The sequence below is a fragment of the Chrysemys picta genome, chromosome 13 (genome assembly GCF_011386835.1).
Source record: "Chrysemys picta bellii isolate R12L10 chromosome 13, ASM1138683v2, whole genome shotgun sequence".
NCBI classification, from domain to species: Eukaryota; Metazoa; Chordata; order Testudines; family Emydidae; genus Chrysemys; species Chrysemys picta.
The window spans coordinates 9,194,654-9,218,984 of record NC_088803.1 but is presented as its reverse complement, the minus strand read 5'-3'; the positions used below and the strand labels follow the sequence as shown (position 1 = coordinate 9,218,984).

Sequence of the window (24,331 nt, the reverse complement as noted above, 5' to 3'; positions counted from 1 at the left end):
AACACCCCCCCCCAGCGCCGCCCGGCCCCGCAGAAACAACCCCTCCTTCCTCAGCACCACCCCGCGGCTCCCCCTACCCCAGCTCACCTCCGCTCCGCCTCCGCCTCTGAACACTCCGCCCCGCTTCTTCCCCTCCCCCCCCGCTTCCTGCGAATCAGCTGTTCGCGCGGGAAGCCTGGGAGGGCAGAGAAGCAATCGGCAGCTTCGTGCTCAAGTCCAGGGAGGCGGAGACGGAGCGGAGGTGAGCTGGGGTGGGGGGAGCCGCCCACGCCACAGCAGGTAACCCGGGGGGAGGGGCACGCAGGGGAACCGCTCCCCGCCCCAGCTCACCTCCGCTCCGCCTCCCTGGGCCTGAGCGCGAAGCCGCCGCTTGCTTCTCAGCCCTCCCAGGCTTCCTGTGAGAACAGCTGATTGGCGGGAAGCGGGGGGGCTGCAAGTTCAGCCTGACCCGGTGCTCCAGGCACTGCGCGGTGGCAGCATGGCCCGGCTCCAGCCGAGCGGCGCGGCTGTAGCGCCGCCAGCCACCTCCAGGCAGCGCGGTAAGGGAGCAGGGACGGGCTGCTGGATAGAGGGCAGGGGAGTTCAGAGGGGTGGGGGGGTGGATAGGGGTCGGGGCAGTCAGAGGCCAGGGAACAGGGGGATTGAATGGGGGCAAGGGTCCCAGGGAGCAGTCAGAAAGGAGCCCGGGTTGGATGGGGCGGTGGGAGGCAGTCAGGGGCAGGGGTTCCAAGGGTGGTCAGGGGAGAGGGAGAAGGGGTGGTTGGATGGGGCAGGGGTCCCGGGGGACCATCAGGAATGAGAGGAGGGGTTGGATGGGGCAGCGGGGGGCAGTCAGGGGACAGGGAAGGAGGGTGGGAGGGCATCAAGGAACGCGAGGGGTTGGATGGGGCAGGAGTCCCAGGGGGGTGGGCCAAAAAGCGCAAAGGACTGGGGCGGTGGCTGAGCCTCGCTGTGGGGGACGTGAGGGCTCTGTGCCCGTGTCCCGCTGTGGGGGAGGGGCGGCGCGCGAGGACTCCATCCCCGTGTCCCGCTTGGGGACTGGGGGGCGCGGCGGCGTGCGTGGGCTCCGTGTCCCGCTTGGAGTGGGAGGGGGGCCAGCAGCGCACGAGGGCTCCATCCCTGTATCCCACTTGGTGTGGGGGGGGCACCAGCAGCGCGCGAGGGCTCTGTGCCCGTGTCCTGCTTGGGGCAGGGGGGTCCGGTGGCACGAGAAGGCGCAAAAATATCCTTGCGCCGGCATTGGGTTGGGGGGGGGGGGCGCAGCTCTGATTGGGCTGGACTCAGCCGCCCGCATTGCTGGCTCCTGTCGGCGGGCGGGCACGCCACCGGGAGCTGCCCCAGGAAGCACTGCCACGCCAGCCTCGGGACTTTGGCAGTGATGGTGAGCGAGTGGTTAAAGGGCGTCCCGACCAATGTGTGGTTGGGACGCAAGACAGATGTGTGCATGGGGTTTAGAATCCCCCCGCGGGCCGCACAGTGAGCCCCCACGGGCCGCATGCAGCCCACGGGCCGTATGTTCTGCAGGCCTGCCCTAAGGGGACCGTCCTGTGACTCCATGATAAGGTTGGTATAGTGATCCAGGAGGCCACATTTGTTACTGGCTTGGTGAAATCTAATCATAGAACCAATCACCTGTTGGGGTGTGTAGTGAGGCTTATTGGAAAGCCTGGAATGTGAGTGGGCGCAAGCCGCCCACTTCTAAAGGCCCCTCCCCCAGCCTAGCGGGAGGAACCACTGGACCCGGGTTTCAACTGATTCCTTGGGACAACTAACGAGAAAACAGGTTTGGGAGTGGTGGTCAGAGGTTCAAAATGAGGGTATCGGATGGGGACACCGAGCAGAGGACACCAGACAGCGCCCACTGCTCCTCAAAGCTGTCAAGGACGCTGCCCAGTGGAACTCTGCCCGGAGACGTGAGAGCAGGGAGGAACGGAAATAGGCCCCACAGTCTCAGAGCACCCCCTCGTCAGCATCCTCCTCCTGGTGTTCTAGATGGTGACTTTAGCCAGGGCCAGGAGGAGGTTGACGAAGAGGTCTCGTGACTTTGTGGGGCCAAGGATAGGGTGTGCGAAAATAAACAGGTGTGGGGAAAACTGCAGCCAGAACTTCAACAAGAGGTTCTGGAGGAGCCGAAATAGGGGCTGCAATCTGGTGCATTCGAGGCAGGTATGCGCCAGGTTCTCCCTCACGCTGCAGAAGGGGCAGGCCTCAGGAATGGGAGTGAACCATGCCAGATAGATGCCTGTGCTCACGGCTCTGTGAAGGAGCCGCCAACCGATATCCCCGGCGGGCCGTGGGATCAGGGCGGAATAGACACTGGCCCACTGGGGCTCTTCACCCTCCACAGGTGGTAAATAGTCCCACCACTTTGTGGGTGAGGAAATGCAACGTGTGGAGCACGAGCGGGTACAGTTGGTCTCTAGGTGCGGTTCGGAAGCAAACCGGCTGCAGCAGGGATCCCAAGAGACTGCTGGGGAAGGCCGGCTAACTACAATAGCAGCAGAGGGGTCAATGAACGCTCCAGCAACCTACTGAAATGCAGCCGTGTCAGGGGTGGGGCGCAGCTCAAGCCCTGGGATGATTTCTCCTCCCATGATGGGGCCCTTCAGCTGGGTCACTTTAAAGACTCTCCCCTGTGGGGATAAACAAAGAGTCCAGTAAACTCAACTCAGATAAACATAATTCTCCATCTCTCCCCCGGCTCCCCTGCCCCCGCAGCCCCTTCACCCCTCCCCAGGTTCATCCGGCTCTGGCACAGACCAACGCTTCCTAGGACTTTCCCCCTGGAGACCCTCTCCCAACCTCGGCGGTGCTTCTCCTCCTTGTGTCTAGGAATCCCGGCCCCCATTCCCGGGGGCTGGTAGGGGAATGAAAAATGATGCACTTTCCCCACTTCCAACTGGGCTGGGCCCACCCTCCAGCTCCTGTTCCCCCTCTCAGTGCCAGTGCGGAGTCAATACCCAACACACGGGGTCAGGGATTGGGGACTGGAAACCCTCCCCAGGCCCATCACTCCCCGTGTGTGCTAAGCTCCCTGCACCGCACCAGCACCTCCAAATGTCAGTTTAAAACACACCCCAAGGCCACAGCAGGACCAGAGGGCTGGTTTCCGAGTCTTTGGTATGAATGAGCGAGATCCCCAGTGGGTGTCAATGGGCCGTAGCTCCAGTGAGTGAATGGGCCAGATCCCAGCTGGGGTCAATGGGCCGTAGCTCCACTGGAGTCACTCTAAGTCTAGATCCCAGCGGGTGTGAGCCAGTGTAACTCATCTGAAGCTCCTTTGCACCCTGGCTCACCCCTGGAAGTGTCAGTAACCTGGGACTACTGCTCCGTCCCCCACCCACTGTCAGCCCTGATAAAATGGCCACCTCCCCTACGCACACCCTACGCACCAGGCACTGGTGTCTCTCCAGTCCCTGAGCTGAGCAGTGACCACACCTGAGGCTGTGACTTCCTCTGCCTTCATCAGAGATGAGGGGCCCATCTCTTTCCCTGCACCCAGACAGGGCCGGTGGCTGAGCTGAGAACCCAGCTCTGAGCCCAGAACGACCAGCTCAGCATGGTGCTAACTCTCCTTCTTCCTCTGCTGGGTAAGTGATCTCCCTCAGCCCCCATCCCTCTGTGTGTCTGTCCAGTAATAACCCCGTCCCACATCCCTCCATCCTCATACACCCCCATCCCATCCCCAGAGCTCTCACTCCCTCTGTTCTCTTCTCATCCAGCCTCTCTCCAGATTCTCCCCAGGCCGGTGTCCCCTGCAGGTAACAACGTCTCCTGTCCTTGCTGAGATGCTCTCGTTGAGGGTGGGGAGGTCTCAGGCAATGGGATCCCCCTCCTCCCACACTGTGATGTTTGGCATTGCAAGGAAGGGGGCATCTCCGCATGCCCCCGGATCATCCCCTGGGTGGGTCAGGTCGTCCAGTTCACAGGCATCTCTTGTGGAACCTGCCCCAGCAGCAGCAGTTCCTGTCCAGAGCCACGTCGTTGGGGGCAGAAGAGAAACCCCAGCTAATGCCTCTCTGGGGGGTCCCTTTGGTGGGTCCAAGCCCAGGCCATAGGGGAGAAGATGCCCCAGTCCTTCATTGGCAGCCTCAGCAAATAGAGCGGGGGCTGGATGGCCGTGGAGACTGAGCACCCACCTCCCCATTTCATGGAGTCCCCCCCATGCATGTGGAGCTGTGTGTGGAGTGGGGAGCTCTCCCTGCCCCAGCTCTGGGCTCCCACAGTCAACTCGGAGCCAGGGTCACAGACCCAGAACTGCCCAGCGGGACATTAATAGTAGGTTCTGCAGAGACCCCAGAGGAAACACGGGGGATAGAAAAACTCCCCCCTCCCTTCCCCACATCCGCCTGAGCTTCCTCATTTCTCTTTCATTTTGATGCTTTCCAGCTATTGCTAGGCAGGTCTGAAAGTCGGCTGATGGGTTCTCCTCCCTCTTGCACTTCTGTCCCCCAGATGGAGGATGTGGGGTGAATACCCTGATGGGAATGAGGGTCTTGGGGCTGAACCATTTGCATCAACAACCCTGCCCCATTCAACCCCCTCTCTGCACCCCACTTCCCCCAGTGTGGCAATGAGAACCCAGAATGTGTGGCAGTGAGAACCCAGTCCCACGACTCTCTAGCATGAGCATGTTACTGGCTGAGACTCCAACACCCCTCGGGAAGGAGGGGAGACTCCAGCAGGGACCGGAGGCTGCTCATTCCTTGGTGGTATCCAATCCTTGGTGTCCCTGGCTCCTCTCCTGTTCAGGTGGGTGGGTGTAGGGCTCAACCACTGGGAAGGGATTCAACCATGCTGTGCTGGGCCCAGTAGGTACCGGGAAGGGGGCTCTGTTCCCACTGGTTTACTGGAGAGCTCCTCCATGTATATCTGCCATGGGTTATTTCACAGTCATGGGGCAGGAAGATGGGGCTGGGTTGAAGCCCTGTGTCGGTGCCTCATTCCCCCACCTGCTCTTCCCCTCACTCCCTATGGGTCTCCCCGCTATCTCTGTTCCAGACTCCCTGCCGACCCCCACACTCTCTCTGTGCCCCCCACACACTGTGTATCTCTGAGGGGAGCCGATCACCCTCATCTGCTCATCTCCCTGGCCTGTCTGAGGGATGAAATCCAGGTTCTACAAGCACTTGGGTGAAATCCCCAACCCCAACAACCGGGACAAGGTGGAAACCAAGGCTGAGCCAGGGCCATACTCCTGTGACTACGTAATACACAAGAGTTCAGCAGAGGCCATATCCACGGTGAGTGACCCTCTCTCAATAGCAGTGCTGCTCTTTGTGTTGAGCCCCGTGGCCGACCTACCCGATCTCCTACATCACACACAAGTCACACGGTACATTGGGTTTCAGGTCAATGCTGTACTGGGTGCAGTGTGGAGGTATCTAGGGCTACAACGTCCTCTCCTATTGGGCTGCAGTGAGATCCTGGGGTGCGGCGCGGTGCTATGTCAGGGTGCAGTGTAATATTGGGGAGTGGTGTGATGCTAGATTGGGATGCAGGGTCAGATTGGGATGCAGTGGAATTGCCAGGGCAACTATTCCTCCTGTGGGATCCCTCCCTCGCTCCAGTTAGTCAGTAACAACCTTCTCCCCGGCATCTCCGCCTCCCCGCTCTCTGAGCCCCTTCTCCTGCAGTGAAATCTCACCCATTGTCTTTTCCAGACCCCCCTTTGGCCCCCTCCCTCTCCCTGAGTCCTGATCTCCCCGGGGACCTGCCCAGTGAGCCTGTTCCCCTCACATGCTGGGCTGCCCCTGGGGTCACAAAGCTGAAGGATCCAATTCAACATGGTGGGGGCATGGAGCACCTCAGCTGGGGGCTCATTCAGGGGCAGCTTCACTCATCCCTAGAGCATTGCACAGCTGGGGGGCTCTGGGTTCGGCACCTGTCTGTACCGGGTACCCCAATCCGGCCGGAAGATCCAAGGTGGGAAGAGCCAGTCCCTCTCCACCAGCCTGGATACAGACCTGGGCATCCAACATGGTCAGTGATCAGCACGACCTACTCAGCAGAGAGCATGTGTGACACTCCCTGGGGACACCCAGGGCTCTGGGGCACGTTCCTTCCACCTGCCCTTAGCGTGAGGCAGCCTGGTCTGTGCTTGCTGGGGGCAGCTCCCTGACTCCCTGGTCTCAGCCACACAAGCCCTCCCCTCCCCGCCCCGGCAGGCTGAGCTGGCCCTGGGCAGGAGCTGCCCCCTCAGGTACCAAGGAGGGGACGCTGATCCCACTGGGTTCCCCGGCAGTGAGATCTCTGCTGCTCAGTGTTTGCATGGCCTGGCGGAGATGTGGTCCCTGGGCACTGAGCTGGGGCTGGCTGGGGTCTGTGTCCAGGATCCCGCCCTCTTCTGCTCTTCACTGGCCCTTCCTCTGCTTCTGTGTCACCAGCTGCCCAAGTAGCCATCTCCTCCCCCGACCCCCTTGTCTTTTCCATCCCCCGTCCCAGCTCCCCAGCTCACTGTGTCCCTGCAGCAGCCTGTCTATGTAACTGGAGAAGCTGCCTGATCTCCAATCTGACTGACTTTCAGACAGCAGCACAAGATATGGCTGCTCAGCTAGCCCAAGAATATACAGATCTGGATATTCAACATGGCCGCCTTGCGCCTCTATCTTCTGGGACAGTAGAATCCCAGCAGGGCCACCCAGCTCTCAAACAGTATGTCCAGAGGGGGCGGGATCGCCAGATGTCCTGGGCCCTCCCTATCTACAGAGGGCTCCAGAAATATCAGGGGCTGGGACATTAGTAACAGAGATATAACAAAAAACAAGTCATGTCCTGGTGATGCCAGGCTCCTTCTGATCCCACATCTGGGACCCATATAGAATCCCCTCCTCCTAACCCACTTCTCGTTCATTTCTGGGGGGAGACCCTCAGGATCCTGAGGTGAAACAAGAGGCTCTGGAGAGAGGACACAGGTCAGCTCTGAATAAGTGGAATTCTAGGCACCATCTCCACATTTCCCACTGCCATGTCCCAGCTGAACGCCTCCCATTTCCTGCTCCCCACAGATCCCCCTCCCCAGCCAGCGCTGAGTGTGGATCCCCCATTTGGAACAGTGAGCGAAGGGATCCACCTGCTCATGACCTGCACGGCCCCCAGGGACGCCGGTCAGCGGAGGTTTCACTTCTACAAGGACAGAGCCGAGCTCATCCCTGGGGACGTGTGGTCTGAGATCAACACGACAGATCCCAGGACTGTCTCTATGAACACCTCTGTGCTCAGAATCCCGCTGGCCAGTTCAAACAACACCGGGGAACTCAGCTGTGGGTACGAGGAGAATGTGGGCGGGAGATGGATCCCATCCCCCAGGAGCCAGGCCGTGACTGTCGCCAGGAACATCACAGTGTCAGGTGAGGCGGCTCTTGGATGCTAACATCTCCCCAGAGAAATTCACCCTCTTAACCCCACACACTCGTGCCCAGTTCCCTTGATGGCCAAATGAAGACAGGGCAGGTCACGGCCCTGTTGGAGGACAGGCAGACAGGAGGGGGACAGACAGGGCCAGATGTAGGAAGTGCAGGGCCCAATTCGAACATTTTTGAGGGGCCCCAGCATGGATGACTAACAAAAAAAAAACCCATGTAAAAAAAAGCCTTTCATTTCTTCCATGTATTATTTACTTTCCATAACTATATAAATAATAAAAGTATATATTACGTACATTGCGTCATATATGCTGTTGATCGGTTATTAATGAGCTCCGTTTCACATATGTGGGTCCCTGCCACTCCCTGGGGGTGTGCTAGGGTGACCAGATATCCTGATTTTATAGGGACAGTCCCAATTTTTGGGTCTTTTTCTTATATAGGCTCCTATTACCCTCCACCCCCGTCCCGATTTTTCACACTTGCTGCCTGGTCACCCTAGTGGTGTGCACATGTGTGGGTCCCAGCTGCTCCCTGCCCCTCTCATTGAAGCAGGTGTGCAGGGTTACTGCCCTGGGAACTGCAGGGCACCAGTGGACATGGGGCTGGCTGGAGGCAGGGCAGGGGCTGACTGGAGGTAGGGTCTGACTGCAGGCAGGGCAAGGGGTGCGGGGCTGGCTGGAGACAGGGGTGTGTGTGTGGGGCTGGCTGGCTTCAGGCTGGGCCGCAGGGGGGTGCGGCAGGGGTTGGCAGGGCTGGAGACAGAGGAGTGCGGGACTGACTGGCTTCAGGCAGGGGGGTGCGGCGGGGGGTGCGGCAGGGGTTGGCTGGAGACAGGGCAGGGGGTGCAGGGCTGGTGTGGGCAGGGGTGTGTGTGGGGCTGGCTGGCTTCAGGCAGTGCTGCAGCAGGGTGCGGCAGGGGTTGGCTGGAGGCAGGGCAGGGGGGTGCAGGGTTGGTGCGGGCAGGAAGTGTGGGGCTGGAGGCAGGGCAGGGGGTGCAGCAGGGGATGGCTGCGGGCAGGGGGTGCAGGGCTGGCTGGAGACAGGGGCTGGCTGCGAGCAGGGCAGGGGGTGCAGGGTTGGTGCGGGCAGGAAGTGTGGGGCTGGAGGCAGGGCAGGGGGTGCAGCAGGGGCTGGCTGCGGGCAGGGGGTGCAGGGCTGGCTGGAGACAGGGGCTGGCTGCGAGCAGGGCAGGGGATGTAGGGCTGGTGCAGGCGGGGGGTGCAGCAGAGGCAGCTGGAGCCCCAGCCCTTTAATTAGCCCCCAGAGCCCCCCACTATCCCAGGGCTCTGGGGGCTATTTAAATGGCCCGGGGCTCCCCTGCTTCTACTGCCCCGGCCCATTAAATAGCCGTGGGAGCCCTGGGGAAGCGATGGGGCTCCGGCGGCTATTTAAAGGGCTGGGGCGGTAGAGGCAGCGGGAGCCCCGGACTTTTTAAATAGCCCTCAGAGCCCTGCAACCCTAACCCAGGGCTCCAGCAGTGGGGCTCTGGTGGCAATTGAAAGGGCCTGGGGCTCTTACCGGTATGCTATACTGGGGCTTGGGCACGGGGCTCTCTTAGGCGCGGGGCCCAATTCAGGGGAATTGGTTGAATCGGCCTAAAGCCGGCCCTGGGGACAGACACACAGACTGGAATAATCAGGAATCGGTGTCCACCAGCGTGAGAGAGAAGTGCTGTGGGTGGGTTTCACATCTCAGCTGGGTGGCTCCTGAGATCCCGGGGAGTTCATCACAAGTCTTAAAAGCACAGACACATGGACATCATGTGCATCGCGCTCAGCAGAGATGTTAACCTGCTGGTTCCATTCAAGCTTCTCCTCTCTCTGCAGCTCGCAGCTTCCTCTGGGTCCAGGAGCTGGCGGTAGGTGGCTCCTTCTTCCTCATTAATGGCCTCATCTTCCTTGTCTCCCACTGCTGCTTCTAGATCCACGTAACTGGTTTCCTCTGTGAAGGGGGCCCTACATTCTGTGCCTTGGATTCTCTCCACAAGGTGACCCGTTTGATCTGCAATCTCTCTCCTTCAATTACAGCCTGGAGGGGGAGCTTCAGGTGGAAAGTCCAGGTGTGAGATCTGAGAAACATCCACAGGATCTGAAAGGGCTTTAGGCACCATGAACGCTTCAGCAACTTACCAAAATGCAGCTTTATTTGGGGTGGGGCATGGCCGCTGTTTCACAGCTGCACAACCCTTGCGCACAGGGTTTGCTTGCCCAGTGTGACCCCAGGCACCCCTGTATTCACATCCTACACACAGCTTAAAGGACGTGTGTACAAACTCTGCCTTGCGAGGTATCATTTGAAACTCCCACACACTGGTCAATAATATCACTGTGGAGTATAGGTGAGAACGCTGCAGGTGGAGATATGGCTGACCTGTGTGAATCTGTTTTAAAGCCTGTATTTGAACACAGGGGAACCAGGTCTGCCCAGGGCTTGAATAGAAATGAAGCCGGGTGACCAGTGACAAGAGAATTAGGATGTACATGGGTGTTAAACAAAGCCATCGAGCCACCAAGGAGAGGAGGTGACGACTCAGCTATCGACAGGGTGGGAGAAGGCACCCCCAGGAGACCTTCCTTCCTGAAGCAGTGTCAATGAACACAGACAGACATGCTCTCCTGGACTATAGAGAGAGGGGCAGTGAACCCCCAAATTCTCTTCCCCCTACGACAACAAGGGAAACCAGCACCTCGCACTTCCCAGGAAGGTCAGGATCGAGAGCCTGTTGCCCAGGCCAGACCAAGAGTAACCGGAAAGCGAAATCACCTTCAACGCAGACTGTGCCTTGCTGCCTTGAGTTTGAGCCTTTCAGCTGTGTGTTTTCACTTTGATTTACTTGTAACCATCCCTAACTTGGTTTATTTTCACTTGGCTTCGCTTAACCCATGGCCTCTTGTTAATAAACTTGGTTTATTTCAATCTAAACCAACCGAGGGCTGGGTTTGAATTCAAGGCACTGGTAACTCCAGTTAATGTGGGGAGCAGCTGGGGATTGTCTCTTAAAGGGAGCAGAGAACCTTATTATTTCCCTGGATGCTGCAGGAGAGGGCTGGACATTTCAGGGCAGATGGTTTGAGGGACATTCAGGCCGAGGGGATGTTGGGGTTCCTTGGCTAGCAGTAACCGAGGCTGCTGGGGACCAGGCATGGCAGGATATATCAAGCAGGCTGCTGGAGTTGGTGTTGCTAAACCAGGGCTGTTGATCGCAGACACTCAGTAAATGTTTGTCTGCTGGCCGGGAATGTCCAGACAGGGAGCTGCAGCAGCTGAGCATTTCAAGGCACCAGGGTTACAGGGCAGGTGGCTTTGGATCAAACCCCAAAACGTGACACCCAGCGCTTCCATTCAGCCCCCTCCTGTGGGGGATAGCGGCTTTTCTGCCATGTCAGTGAGCAGCGATCCCAGCCAATATTGACCCATCCAACCCCCCAGTGTAGGACACCGGAGCTGTTGTAAAAAGGCGCAGACCTAATCCATGAGCTCAGCAGAGCGAGATTTCTGTACCCAGTGGAAGAGGAGGTGGGAATTTTGGGGACAAGACGAGCCAGTGGGTATTTAATGACCCTACATGTCATTAGCTTCTCTGCACACCTTCCATGAGGTGACAAGTCCAGCAGAACAATGCACCATAAGGAGACACTCATGCTGCTTCCTGAAGCACAGCGCCCCCTAGCACTATGCAGGGCATGGCAGCCAGCACTGCCTGCCATGGGAGAGCACCCCTGCTAATCCCCTTTCTCCCTGTGCCATGGCACCCCCAGGGCAATCCAGCGAACATGGTTGGGGTCACTCAGTCTTGCTGAGCATGAGAGATTGGAGTGGATCACAGCTCACAAGGCAGGACATTGTGGGAAATGGAGCCCCAAGAGTTGGTGACCCTTCATTGCTCCTTGTGCTACTGTCTTCCGGGGATTGCACGAGGCCCGCAGGCAGAGCCCACAGTGGCTCTAGGAGAACAGTGACATTCTCTGGTACCCTTCATCTCTGTGACACTCCATTGGTTTGACTGAAGGTTCATGATGAAGAGTTGTCTCTGGTCCTCCCTTTTGTTCTTTTGAGGCAGCCAGCAGGGGGACTGGGAACCAGGTCTCCTGGGTTCTATTCTGGACGCTGGGAGTGGGGTGGAGTCTCATGGGTTTGAGCAGAGGGGAGCTCAGAGTCAGAAAGCTTCTGTTCTAATCCAAGCTCTGGGAGGGAAGTGGGAGCCAGTGGGTTGGAGATGGGAATAACACAGTTACTCCTCCTTCAGTTAACCTTTCCAGCCCGCTTTGGTTGTTGTTCTCTTTTATGCTTTTTCCTACTGCAAAATGTCCACAAAGCTTGGAAAATTACATCCATGGTGTTTATGGGCCATGCAAGAGAAGACAAAGAAAATCCCTAAAGCTCTTTGTCACTGGGTTCATCGAAACCTCTGCCTCGTACGAAGGCTTGAAACTCACAAGGCTCAGAGCGCGGAACCAGAGAGCCTGTAAGTCATCTGAGGTCATTTACCCCTGGCCCAACATCGGAGGTATCAGTCACTTGGGGCTGCTGCTCCGTCCCCCAAACATACAGACAGCATAACCATAACCAGCAAACTACAACCTTCCCACTTGACCTCCTCTGTTCAACATCTGGTGCAACCATAGTACCCTGGTTGCAACAATGATCTATACAGTCACAGTTCATGTCAATAACACCACACTTACCTACACACTTCAACACTGGATTAGATAAAACAGTAGAACAAATTTATTAATTATAACGAGACAAATTTCAAGAAAGTATGAGCAATGAAGCATCAAAGTCAGAAATTGTTCCAAGAAAAATAAAGATAAAACACTTCCTAGTATCTGCTTAAGAAAGTACTGGAGTTGAAAAGCAAACTTTCTCACCTTGTGCTCCAGCAGATCACATCAGGACCCTCTGCCACAGAGTCCAACAGCTGTTTCCTTTGTCTTCTCCTGTGCAGAGAATGAGGTGCGCAGGGAGAGAGAGTGGGGAGGGTGTCTTGGGGTGTTTGTCATTCCTTTTGATAGTTTCAGTCCCCCTCTTGAAAATGTTTCCAGCTAAGACCCAGGAGCCAAAGAGTCTCTTTGGAAGGATGTTCCCTGCTGGTTTTTTTCACTGGTTTGAAATTCCTCTGTTTTCCCTCCCTGCTTGATGACTCTGTTTACTGCTTAAATGCAAATTAAGGAAAGCACATGTTCCTTCCTTTGGTTGAGACATGTCAATAGACACAGTCAATGTCTGAGAAATAGCTCATTGGCACCAGCTGGGGATCTGGTCCATAAACTCCAATGTTGCTATGGCCGATTGACACTAGCTGCACTGAAGTTAAAGGATCAGATGCCCAGCCAATCTACAAGAAGGCCATATTGGTTAAAAGCCTGACCTGGCTTAGAGGGAAAGTGAAGGCAGCTTAATTACATATGGAAGAAAAGGAAATTGATAGTAATAAATATAAAACAGAAGCTTGGAATTATAGAAAATTGATAAGGGAAGCAAAAGGAACACAAGGAGAACTCTATGGCCAGCAGCATTAAGGACAATAAGAAGGAGGGTTTTAAGTATATTAGGAATAAAAAGCATCCTGACAATATTATTGGGCCATTACTAGATTGAAATGGTAGAATTATCAATAGTAATGCAGAAGAGGCTGAAGTGTTCAATAAATATTTCTGTTCTGTATATATACAGATGATGTAGTCGCCTCATATGATGATTATAACACTCTTTCTATTCCTCTAGTATCTCTAGAGGGTGCTAAACAGAAGCTACTAAAGTTAGATATTTTAAAATCAGCAAGTGCAAGTAACTTGCAGCAAAGAGTTTTAAAAGAGATGACTGCGGAGCTCTCTGGACTTGACTGATTGGATATTTTTCTAAAAGATCCACTCTAGGAATTATTTTGAGAAAGCCCTATGGTCTGTGTTATCCAGGAACTCAGACTAGGTGACCACAATGGTCCCTTTTGGCCTTGGACTCTAATAATCTATGTGGGAAAGAATTTGCTGGTCAAAGTGGGGGGAGAATCACCCCATCTGCTGGCAATGCGGAGGATATGACACAAACCGTGTGAGAGAGCACACAAATACCAGGTCCATCAATGAGACAGAAACTGAAGTGGGTTGGAGTAAACTTTAATTATGAAGCAGGAAGGGAGGGGAGTTTATAGGAATTCATTCAGCTTGGAAACGAGTGGCAGATGGGATCTGGAAAATGAGAAGAAAGGTCAGTTTTCTTTCTTTCTTTCTTTCTTTCTTTCTTTCTTTCTTTCTTTCTTTCTTTCTTTCTTTCAGTTTAAAAGCGGCTCCAATGTCAGCAGTGGAACCAACGGCAGTGATGTGACATGGAAAATTACAACAGCAGGCTAAAATATATTTTGTGTTGCATTCCCGGTGCTGCACAGGGCTCCAAACCACATGACCAGGGAAGCGACCTGCAGACTATTCAAAGCAAATATGTTAAGCTTCACAACACCCCACATAGAAGATGAAGATCATGAACATCATTTGTCAGATGGGGAAACTGAGGCAGGGGGCAGGGAAGACTGATTGGGACTTGGCATCACAGACAGCTTGGAAAGATTCATGCTAAAGACCTTTGGAGGTTCTTCTTCGGGCTTGGATGTCCATCCTGTGATTCTCCTAGGAACCTGCAAACAAAAAAGTGACAACACTGGAGTCTATACCACGCTTCAGTCCCACCTGTTATTTAGATCTCTAGCTAAGGGGGGGGGACGGCAAGTTCTGAGGAAGGAGGGATGAAACTGCTGGAGTAACAACCGGTGGCTGACTCACCGATGCTCTCCATGGGGCTAGGGGCCCTGTGCTACAGATAGCAGGGTGAGCAGGTCACTAGGGGGCGCTGTCCCCCTTGGAGCCAGGGGTGACCCCACTTCCCCAGAGCTGCAATACGGGGCACTGCGGGGCGGGGCGCGGGGCGGGGAATCAGGAGCTGGTGGTCTCCCCTGGCAGTCAGGGATTGACTTCGATATCACAGGGAGGCTCTAGGGGGCGCTGTGCTGCCGGGAGCCCCACGACCGACTGCTGGAGTGTGACCCCCAGCGTTCAATCCCAACACAGCTGATTCCGCTCTGCCTACCCCCTTCCCACCCCTGCCATTTCAGTGCAGTTCAGGAGACTCCTTTGCTCCCCATCCAAAATGGTTGGGCAGCTGTCATGTACCCAACACACCCCGCCCCAGAGGTGGCTGCATGTCAGCCGATGGCTGAAGAGCTGCCCATGGGAACAGAGCCTCTGACATACACGATACCTAGCCAACTGTGGTACTGGTAGGTGCAACCATCCCTCTGCAACTAACCTTGTGTAGGCTGAGAAAGAAAAGGGGAGAAATTTCAGCCTTGGTGGGTTGTTTTGAGTTCAGGGACAAGTCCCCAAGACCCTGCCAATCAAAGCTGCCTTCCCCGTAAGAAGCCAGTTACCTTCGCACTTCATCAGGAAGTAGGTGACGAGGAAGATGAGGCAGTTGAGGGTGAAGAATGAGCCCCCCACGGCCAACTCCCGGGACCAGCTGCCTGGGTGGGTTGTGGAGAAGAAACGTGATGGTGAGGGAGGGGCAATGCACTGCTCAGAGTGTGTGTGGGTCCCTGCCACCCCCTGCTGCAGGGGGTGAGCCCTGCTCTGTGTATGTGTCTGTGTGCGTGCGAGGGCTGGGGATCATACATCCCGGTAGCTACTGAGAAAGACAGAAAATGAAGATCCAACGTATGAAACAAAACAATATAATATAATAATTCTTTGGGGTCACTTGATTGCAATAATAAACAAATGCAAAAAAACAACAACCACAAAATGTAACTGTTGCTTTGCAGGTACAGGTACAAAAGATCTCCGGTCTTCCCCAATGTTTCTGTTGGTCTTATTTATTTAGTAGCCCACTGACTGTGGGGAAAATAATGCCACATGACTTGCGGAAGTGTTTGTGCATGTGATAAATGAAGGTGGGGAGGGGTTACTTCCTTTTATGGACACCCAGCCAGCCAGTTAGCTATAAAAACACTATTGGTAGCTCTTCTCTACTTGCTTTACCTGAATGGGTTAAGAAACCCACAGGTAAAGGGAAGTGAGTGGGCACCTGACCAAAAGAGCCAATGGGAGGGGTAGAACTTTTTAAAATTGGGAAAAGACTCCTTGTGTGTGTGTTGTGGTTCTCGGGAGAAGAGGGGAACAGGGCAGCAGTTGTGCTGTTAGAAGCTTTAAGGTATGAAAAACCATCAGATCATACCTAGATCTTGCTTATCTCAAACCCCAGACATGTAAGTAAATTAGGGAATGTCTAGGAAGAGGCAATTAGGATTATTTCTTTTATTTTGTATTCGCTTGTGGACTCCTCTGTGCTAACTCCAAATGCTTTTGTTTTGCTTGTAACCTTTAAGCTAAACCTCAAGAAAGCTATCTACATGCTTAATTTTTGTGTTTCTTTTAAAATCTAGCAAAAAGCCTAAGTTTTAGATGTATTTTCTTTCTTTTTTTTTTAAGAAAAGTTACCCTTTTTAAGAACAGGATTGGATTTTTGTGTCCTAAGAGGTTTGTGCATATCCTGTTTGATTAGCTGGTGGCAAGAGCTGATTACCTTTCTTTTCTTTCTCATCTCTTCCCCAGAGGAGGGGTGAAAGAGCTTGAGGGTACCCCACAGGGAGGAATTTCCAAGTGCGCCTTCCTGGGGCCAAAGAGGGTTTTTTTGCACATGGGTGGTAGCAGCATTTACCCAGGGCCAGCTCCAAGCACCAGCTTACCAAGCAGGTGCTTGGGGCGGCCACTTCAGAGAGGGCCGGCACGTCCAGCTCTTCGGCGGCAATTCGGGGATGGTCCCTCACTCCTGCTCGGAGCGAAGGACCTCCCGCTGAATTGCCGCCGCAGATCGTGATCGCTTTAAAACGTTTTCTCTCACTTGATTTTCTCTCTCTTTCTGTGACTGCCCGGAGGGCTTTCCTGATGCTCTAACACTTTTCCTTCCTGATTGATTTAAAACTCACTCTCTTCCTTTTTTCCCTTTCCTGCAGGTTTAACATTTTTTATCCTTTCCCTCTTTTGCAGTTTTAAAACTCTTTCCTTGTTATTTTCCTTTCCTGCAGTTTTCAGACTTTCTCTCTGACCCTTTTCCTTTCTTGATCGCTAGGTGAGAATCCGCTTTCTTTTGTAAATGATTTAAAAGGGGCTCAACCTCCCTTTACTCACTGTTATTTAAAATGTGTAAACACCCGGTTTTGTTCAAAAATCTTCTAACCTGAACACGTGAAAACACACACAAGCTTCCTAATTCCCCACAGAAAGAAAAATGAAAACATGAATCTTTTCTCCAAAATGCCCAACATGGCAAAAGTGCACACGTCCGTAAATGAGACTGGAAGGTGGGACATAAAGCAAAAAGGGGACATGGAAATCTCTCAAAATAGGTATGCTGGATAAAAGGCGCAGAAGTACTACGCTCTCTCCTCAGGGGTATTACAGACTGGCAGGGCTCACCTCTCATGCTGATGACCACTGGTTCACTCCTCCTGGCTGGGACATTCCGTCCGGACAGACGTACCCAGTATGAACAGCTGTACGACCCAAATACCGTTGGTCCAGTGATGTTCAAGTTGTAGGTATAGTTGTTCTTGGATGAAGCCAGCGCTAACACAGCTATTCTATCTCCAAAGTACTGGAAACCTTTAACCCTGTCCACTGAAGGGGGTGCTGAACACACGAGTCCCACGGAGTCACCAGCATGGTACACCCGGCGCCGGGGATTCAAGGAGAGGGATGGGGCCGCAGGAGCATCTGGGAAACATCAATGACACCTATCCATCCTAAGGAACACAGGACCAGCATCTTTAATCCCAACCCAGTCCCTTCAGACTGTGGGGGACCCATCCCTAGTCTGCTGATTGCGAAGCTTGTTTGAGGTGCTGGAGTCAGAAGGTGGGATATTTCCCAGGGAATTCCTTGCTGCTAAATGATGAACTAGCACTCGGCTGAGCCTGCAAGGGTTAACAGGTTGTTGTTAATGTAGCCTCACCCTCTACAAGGCAGCAGGGATGGAGGAAGGACACACAATAGACACATGGCAGCGGTTGGGGGTGGGGAACTGCATGTCTGTGTGAGACAAAGACACACACCGTGTGTGTGTGAGAGAGAGACAGACAGACACAGAGACAGAGATGTGCATTGCCCCTTTAAGTACGCTGACCCCATTCTAACTACACTGCCTTTTTAAGTAGATCAGCAAGTTGAGACAGCAGCTGGTGCCAGCAAGCTCCCTCCGTCCTGAGCCCTGTCGTGTCCCCCCACCCGCTCTGTGGAGATGGGGTTCAGGAGCGGGGGGAGGTGGACACCCTGACATCAGCACCCCTCTTCCCCCCCACCTGCACAGCAAGCTGCCAAACAAGGTTATAAGGGAGCATTGCACAACTTTAAACCAGTATGTTCTCTAATAAATCACCAATGAAACAAAGTTAACTGGGGACGGTAAGTGAGGAGTTACTGTACCCTTCACTTGAAGGGAGACGGGCTGGCTCTTCTCAGATGGGGTTTCTTGCCCAGATGCCCCCCTCCAGTATGCACAACTGTAGGCCCCGGTGGTGGCCAGCTGAGCTGTGAGATGGAGGTGGCCTTCCCTGTAGAGATCAGGGGGTGTTTCGAAGAGCCGCTCCCCACTTTGGTCGAAGAACCGGTACCCTGTCAGTTCTGCAGCCCTGGGAGCCGAGCACCTGAGTGTCAGACGCTCCCCCTCAAAGAACTCCGGGTGTGGGGGGTGCAGAGAGAGTGTGGGGGCTGATAGGGGAGCTGCAATGGAAACACAGAGGTTAGTGCAGAGGCGGAGACCACCGGGGAGTGAGGGGGAGAGGAAATGCGGGAGGAAACCCCGACACAGACCTCCCCCATCCCCCTGCCCTTTCCTCCCCCCTCCACACGAGGAAATACCCCAGGGCAGATACAGCACCTCTGGGTACATTAAAGTCCCTTTACCTGTAGGTGACACCAGGCTGGGGAAAATCTGGAGAGAGGCTGAAAAAGAGAAGCAAGGGAGTGAGAATTCTGCAAAAGAAAGAAAGAAAGAAAGAAAGAAAGAAAGAAAGAAAGAAAGAAAGAAAGAAAGAAAGAAAAGGAGAGCGATTGGAAAGAAAGTCTCTCACCCAGCACAGTCAGAAGGAAAGTCAATTCCATGCTAAGCTGGTTTCTCTGCTGCTGAAATTTGAGTTCTCTGCTCAGCCACCGGCGTCGTGTCCTGCCTGGGGCCGTACCAAGCACTTCCCGTCTGCCAGCTGCACAAAGCCCCCTCTGGCAGATTTCCGGGGCTCAACCCGGGCACACACCTTGCTCCTGGGCCAGGCTACTGCACCTGCCTGGGGCTCTAGGGATATTTCTTCCCATACCTCTGCTTTTCTCTGGGAAATGGGAAGAATAATACTTGCCTGCCTGACATATGGGATTATTGTATAAGGATTCGATTGAGATCTGTGGGGCCAGGAACATTACATTTTTAAACGTTACGTGACTTACCACAAGATGTCAGAACATATTAGTATTAGAGCTGGAAATGTCTCTCAGCCTGGATCCCCATTCTGCTCCTCTACCCTCCAGACCGCTCCCTCTCCTAGTTAATGACTGAGATGATGGAGAATAAGATTGTTCATTGGCATATCTTGTATGTCCAGCCTGACCAAAATAAATGTGGGTTTTTCTCTAAAGTCCAGATGTAGTTAGAAAAGCGGCTGTGCAAAAACATCACCACAGTCACAGGCCTCCACTTGCTCTGTTTCAGGTCAAATCTGTTCATTTTATGGGTACAAACATGTTTTTACTCTTAATGGTGCAAGAACCAATATCAGTCAAGGAACACAAGCTCTCTTCTGTTTGGCCTCAGACAACAACAGAAGTGTTGAATGCATTACAGCTGAAGATGAAAGAAGCAGAAAGAACCTAATTTCACTTTCAGGGTTACGCAAGGGCAGGAATTAAGAAAATTAACTGATCCAATTTAATCTGGAGTCAGAGGAAGATGAACTATGGGAAAGCAATATTTAAATAGTAAATACAATATTTAAATATTAAGTAAACGTAAAGCTACAAAGTATTATGTTAATCTGTGAGCATGAGATAAGAGGAGATAAATGAAGATGAACTAAAATGAATTAAAAAACAAAGGTTCGTTTTTAACCACATTCTAACTGCTATGCCATTGTTCTGTGATCTTATCTGAGATTTACATTAGACACATAGTTCCTGGCAAAGACATCTAAACTTTCACATAATGCTGGGAAATACAGAGATCTGTGTGGTTACAAAAGTAAAATCCACAGTTTTAGTGCACAATAAAAATATTAACTACAAACATGAGCTCATGAAAACCAGTAAAGAGACTGGCAACTATTACTAGAACAAATAGAAGAATGCAGTTGATGACCAAGGGGGTTGCGTTGCACATGGGTTTCTTTTTCTAAAGAAAAACAGAGCCAGAAAAGAGAAGTCCCCCCAGAAAAGAGAAGTCCCCCAAATTGTGCTGAGACCAGGAACAGGGAACCAGCTGCAGCACAGAGGCATGGCGCAAGCGGCCAGGGATGAGAGCAGGGTTGGTTTTGTTCAACGGAACTGGCTCTGGTGTTGGGCCTGTCACGAAGTCAACAGTAAAGTCAGTAACTCAGCCAGAGGCTAGGGGCTAGTAGAGGAGCAGGTGGGCGAGGTTCTGTGGCCTGTGAGGAGCAGTAGGTCAGACTAGATGATCATGATGGTCCCTCTGGTGGAGGGTCACAGGGCTCCTTCTGCAGTAGAGGTAGCTGTGCCGTTCCCTTTGACCTCATCGTGAAGCCAACGTCTCTGCTAGATCTGCCTGGGAACCAGGCGTATTGACCAGTGGTAGATTTGGCTATCTCAATTTTACTTCCCCTTCTGAAACGAAAACCAAGAGTTTCAAAATGCCCTGTGAAATACGATTATGAGAAGAACTCATCAGCTATGCCAAGAAGGTCACCACAAGGACCCAGCCTGACCTCTGCTGTGACACAGAATTCCGAAAGCCGATCTTTCAGAGAAATGTCCTATCTTGATTTTAACATTGCTGGGACAGAGAACCCACCACAGACTTTGGGATGTGGTTCCAACGCTCAATTCCCCTCACCGTTGAAAATTTGCACCTGATTTCCAGGCTGAATTTGTAAAGCGTCAACTTCCAGCCATTGGATCATGTTAGATCTTCGTAGGCTGATGGAAGAACCCTCAATTATCCAATTTCTCTTCCCCCCATAGGCACTGATAAATTGTGATCAAGTCACCCTATAATCTTCTCTTTCTTTATCTCAATAGATCAAGCTCCTGGAGTCTCTCACTCTAGGCAGGTTTCCTACTCCTTGAATCTTTCTCATAGCTCTTCTCTGTCCCTTCTTCAATTTATCAACATCCTCCTGTGAATCTACAGGGTCCATAATTCAAGATTTCGAGGCTTTTCTGACCATCTAGTGCGACCTCCCGTTTAACTCAGAGCTGGGCACAGGATTTCGGTAGTGGTCGAACCAGTGAGTTGAGGGAAACGTCATGTTTTGATGAAATCAGAACAGTTTTGGGCCCAAAAGGGACCCAGATCTCAGATGGCATCATCACTTGAAGATTACCTGTTCTGTTCATTCCCTCTGAAGCACCTGGCATTGGCCACTGTTGGAAGAGGATATTGGGCTATATGGACCTTTGGTTTGACCCAGCAAGGCATTCCTATGTTCTTATGACCTCTCAGCCGGAACAGGGACAGAAGATTTTGTTCTGAGTTTGATCTTTAAAAACTTTTCCGTATAGAAAGATTTCTGCTGCAACAACTTGCTCCAAAATGAAAAATCAAAGTGCTCAGTTTTAAAAGGGTCCAAACGGATCATCATCAACATGCTTATTTTGGGGCAGGTTTGTTTTGTGACATTTTGCCAAAATTGATACTTTTTTCTAAATATTTCAATTTTGACAAAACCAGCATGTGTGGAGGAAAATTTTCCAACAAGCTTTAGCCTGTGCTGCAAACACGTGTTTTTGATTTGCCGATCACCCTCCTTCAATGAGTCAGCCAGTCCCCCTGCCCTGTGGCCAGGTCAGAGCCATTGCCCTGACCAGAGCCAATGCCACCTACAGAGGAAAGTCCCCGTGTCCCAGTCCCCTGAGCAAACCATCCCCCCATCCAGGGGCCAGATCAGAGTTGAAACAGACTCGGATGAGGGCCCGAGCTTTGCAGCTGAAAACATCTGCCCAATCCAGATCTCACTTAGGTTCCACTACGGATGGGTCAGACGTCCGGTGGGTCAGCATTGTCCTGGGGCTGAGTGAGCTGGTAGGTCCACCAGGCTCCACGGCATGGAGCATTTTAAGTTCCTTGGTCGGGGCCGGGAGGTTTTTGCAACCGTTTCTGGCTGAGTCACAGTGAGCAGTGTGGTTGGGTGAGGAGCCACCCGGCTTCCTTCCTGTTCTTAGGGACCACAGAGGACAAACCTGACAGAGGCTACAGCTAATGTGAGGAGCATGTCAACCACAGGAAAGCAGCCCAGGCGAGAAGAGCGACTGGCCCGAAACAAGGGCATGTGCTGTCTGTGGTAGAATGAGCAAGGAGTAGCCTGCAGTAACCAGGAGAATACGTTCCTTTCTAAGGGCTTCTGAGAACCCAGGAGTCCGGGCTCTTTCCCCTCTCCTATTCTCTCTCCGTCCTCTTCTTTTCTTCCCACGCCCCCAGCTTTCACATTAACCACAAACTCTCATCTCTGGAGGGAAGAAGCCGGGAAGGTTGCAATGGCAGGATCTGAGTGACCCCAGAGGTTCTAGCGTAACAGGGTTGCACCATCCAGGAGCTGGAAAGGAATGTGAGCAGAACAGCTCAGCCCCACTTATAAACCATCACAACCTCCCCCATGGGAGGCAGGATTCATGAGCTTCATGTGACTGGTGGGCAAACTGAGGCACGGGGCGGGGCAGGTGATCAGACACTGGAATTTTTTTCCTACTTTGGATCCCCATCCTGGGATTTTCCTTGAATTTCATAAATGGCAAACCCGCGAAGCTGGTCCCTAGCCTGTGTCTGTCCTAGCCTGCTTGTGATCACAGCTGTAGTGGAGCAGGTCAGCCAGGGTCAGCGTTTGGCTGGGAGACCTCCCTGGGTGGTGAAGGGGGTGAAACTGATACAATGGGGGCGCTGTGCTGCAAGGAGCGGGGTGGGGGTCTCAGTAGGGGGTGCTCTCCCCTGTGAATCAGTGCTGACCGCAATGCCCCCTCTTCTCTTCTCTTCTCTTCCCCTCAGCAGTGCCTGGTCAGCAGGGGAAGAGAAGAGGAGACGGGGGAGCAAAATACACGGCTAGTTGCCCAATGGGCACAGCACTCAGAAGAATGAGGTCGGGGGGATGAGGGTTCCCAGCCAGGTTTCCCCCGCACCCGTTTGACAGACAGACATTCCCCAAGGGGGACATGGAGGTGCCCATCTGGATGGTGCCCGGATGGGATCCTTCACCCAGCTTCCAGTACCCAGTCCCAGCAGGTGCCCACTCCGGCGCCCCAACTACCAACAGCTGTCGTCGTCGGTTGCCCCTGTTCAGAGGCTCTTGACTGTCCCTGTGAACTCTGAACCCCAATACTGCAGCCACCCCAGGTCACAGTCACGACAGGACGTCCCCTCTCCTCTAGCCACTGAACCCCATCATATCCCTCTAGGCGGTCAGCCCCTCTAGCGGGGGGCAGCAGGGACAAACACACATACACACACAGCAGGGCTCATCCTCTCCTGCAGGGGGCAGCAGTGACACACACACACACACACACACACACACACACACACACACACACACACACACACACACACACACCCCCTACCTCAGTCCTCTAACAGGAGCACTGCTTCAAGACCTCACCCACGGGAATTCCTTGTGGTTCTCTGTTCATCACAACGTCAGCTCAGAACAAGCTGCCAGGCTTAGGGGGGCTCCGCGGGCCAAGTCCTCGCAACTGCACCCTAAGGCTCGGCGACCCGCCGTGGGCCAGAGGCTCCGTCCATTGGGAAAAAGGCCCAAGACCACTGAAAACCAGGCGGTTCATTTACAAACCCTTCCTTTGCCTGTTAGCTTCCTGGAGAATCCAGTTTGTGCAAATAGACGAGAACCACTCCAGGGGGGTGTCTTCAAAGGGGCTGATAACCAGAGCAACTACATTATCATCCCCTAGTGTGAGCAGACCCCTGATATTAGAGGTTTTGTCTTATCCAGGCAACTCTACACCTGCTCCGAAAAATAAGTGTCCCAATTTTTCACACTTGCTATCTGGTCACCCAACCATCCCCCTCCCCCGAGGAGTTACAGACACGTTCCGTACGAGGAGAGATTAAAAACACTGGGACAGTTCAGCTTGGAATAGAGACGACTAAGGGGGGATATGCTAGAGGTCTATAAAATCATGACTGGTGGAGATCAGTGGTTTTCAACTGTTTTTCTTTTGCAGACCCCCAAAAAATTCCAAAGGGAGGTGTGGATGATTCATTTATGGATGATTATTATGCAGGGCTGCCCAGAGGGGGGGGCAAGTGGGGCAATTTGCCCCAGGCCCCGGGCCTTGCAGAGGCCCCCACGAGAGTTTTTCAGGGCCCCTGGAGCGGGGTCCTTCACTTCCTCCGGGGGCCCCGGAAAACTCTCGCGGGGCCCAAGCCCCCGAAGCTTCTTCCGCTCCGGGTCTTCGGCGGCAATTCGGCGGAGGGTCCTTCCACTCCGGGACACGCCGCCGAAGTGCCCCGAAGACCTGCGGCTAGGGATCCTTCTGCCCGGGACCCACCGCCAAAGTGCCCAGGCCCCCTGAATCCTCTGGGTGGCCCTGTTATTATGGGGTAAAAATTGGGGCCAGGACAGACAGGAGAGTGGGGCGGGAACAGACAGGAGAGTGGGGCGGGAACAGACAGGAGAGTGGGGCGGGAACAGATCGGGGGGACAGACAGGAGAGAGGGGTAATACCTCGCTGGGTACGTCTACACTGCCAATG

At 53.6% G+C, this 24,331-nt stretch overlaps 1 protein-coding gene across 1 annotated transcript; it reads right to left on the bottom strand.

Annotated features, from left to right (window-relative positions):
- Positions 1-12,088: 12,088 nt before the first annotated feature.
- Positions 12,089-20,535, bottom strand: LOC135975483 (uncharacterized). The gene is made up of 5 exons (XM_065566534.1): positions 20,469-20,535; positions 17,840-18,358; positions 16,835-17,131; positions 14,791-14,883; positions 12,089-14,001 (listed from the first exon to the last, which is right to left on the bottom strand). The coding sequence occupies exons 1-5, from the start codon at positions 20,533-20,535 to the stop codon at positions 13,994-13,996; spliced, it is 984 nt and encodes a 327-aa protein (XP_065422606.1). The 3' UTR covers positions 12,089-13,993.
- Positions 20,536-24,331: the final 3,796 nt, after the last annotated feature.

Coding starts and splice junctions, on each gene's coding strand:
- LOC135975483 (XM_065566534.1), bottom strand. CDS start 20,535: ATGATCCAATGGCTGGAAGTTGACGCTTTACAAATTCAGCCTGGAAAT. Junction 18,359..20,468: donor TCAGGTGCAAATTTTCAACG/GTGAGGGGAATT, acceptor TCTCTTTTTCAG/CCTCTCTCCAGATTTTCCCC. Junction 14,884..16,834: donor AGTGGTCATCAGCATGAGAG/GTGAGCCCTGCC, acceptor CAACCCACCCAG/GCAGCTGGTCCCGGGAGTTG.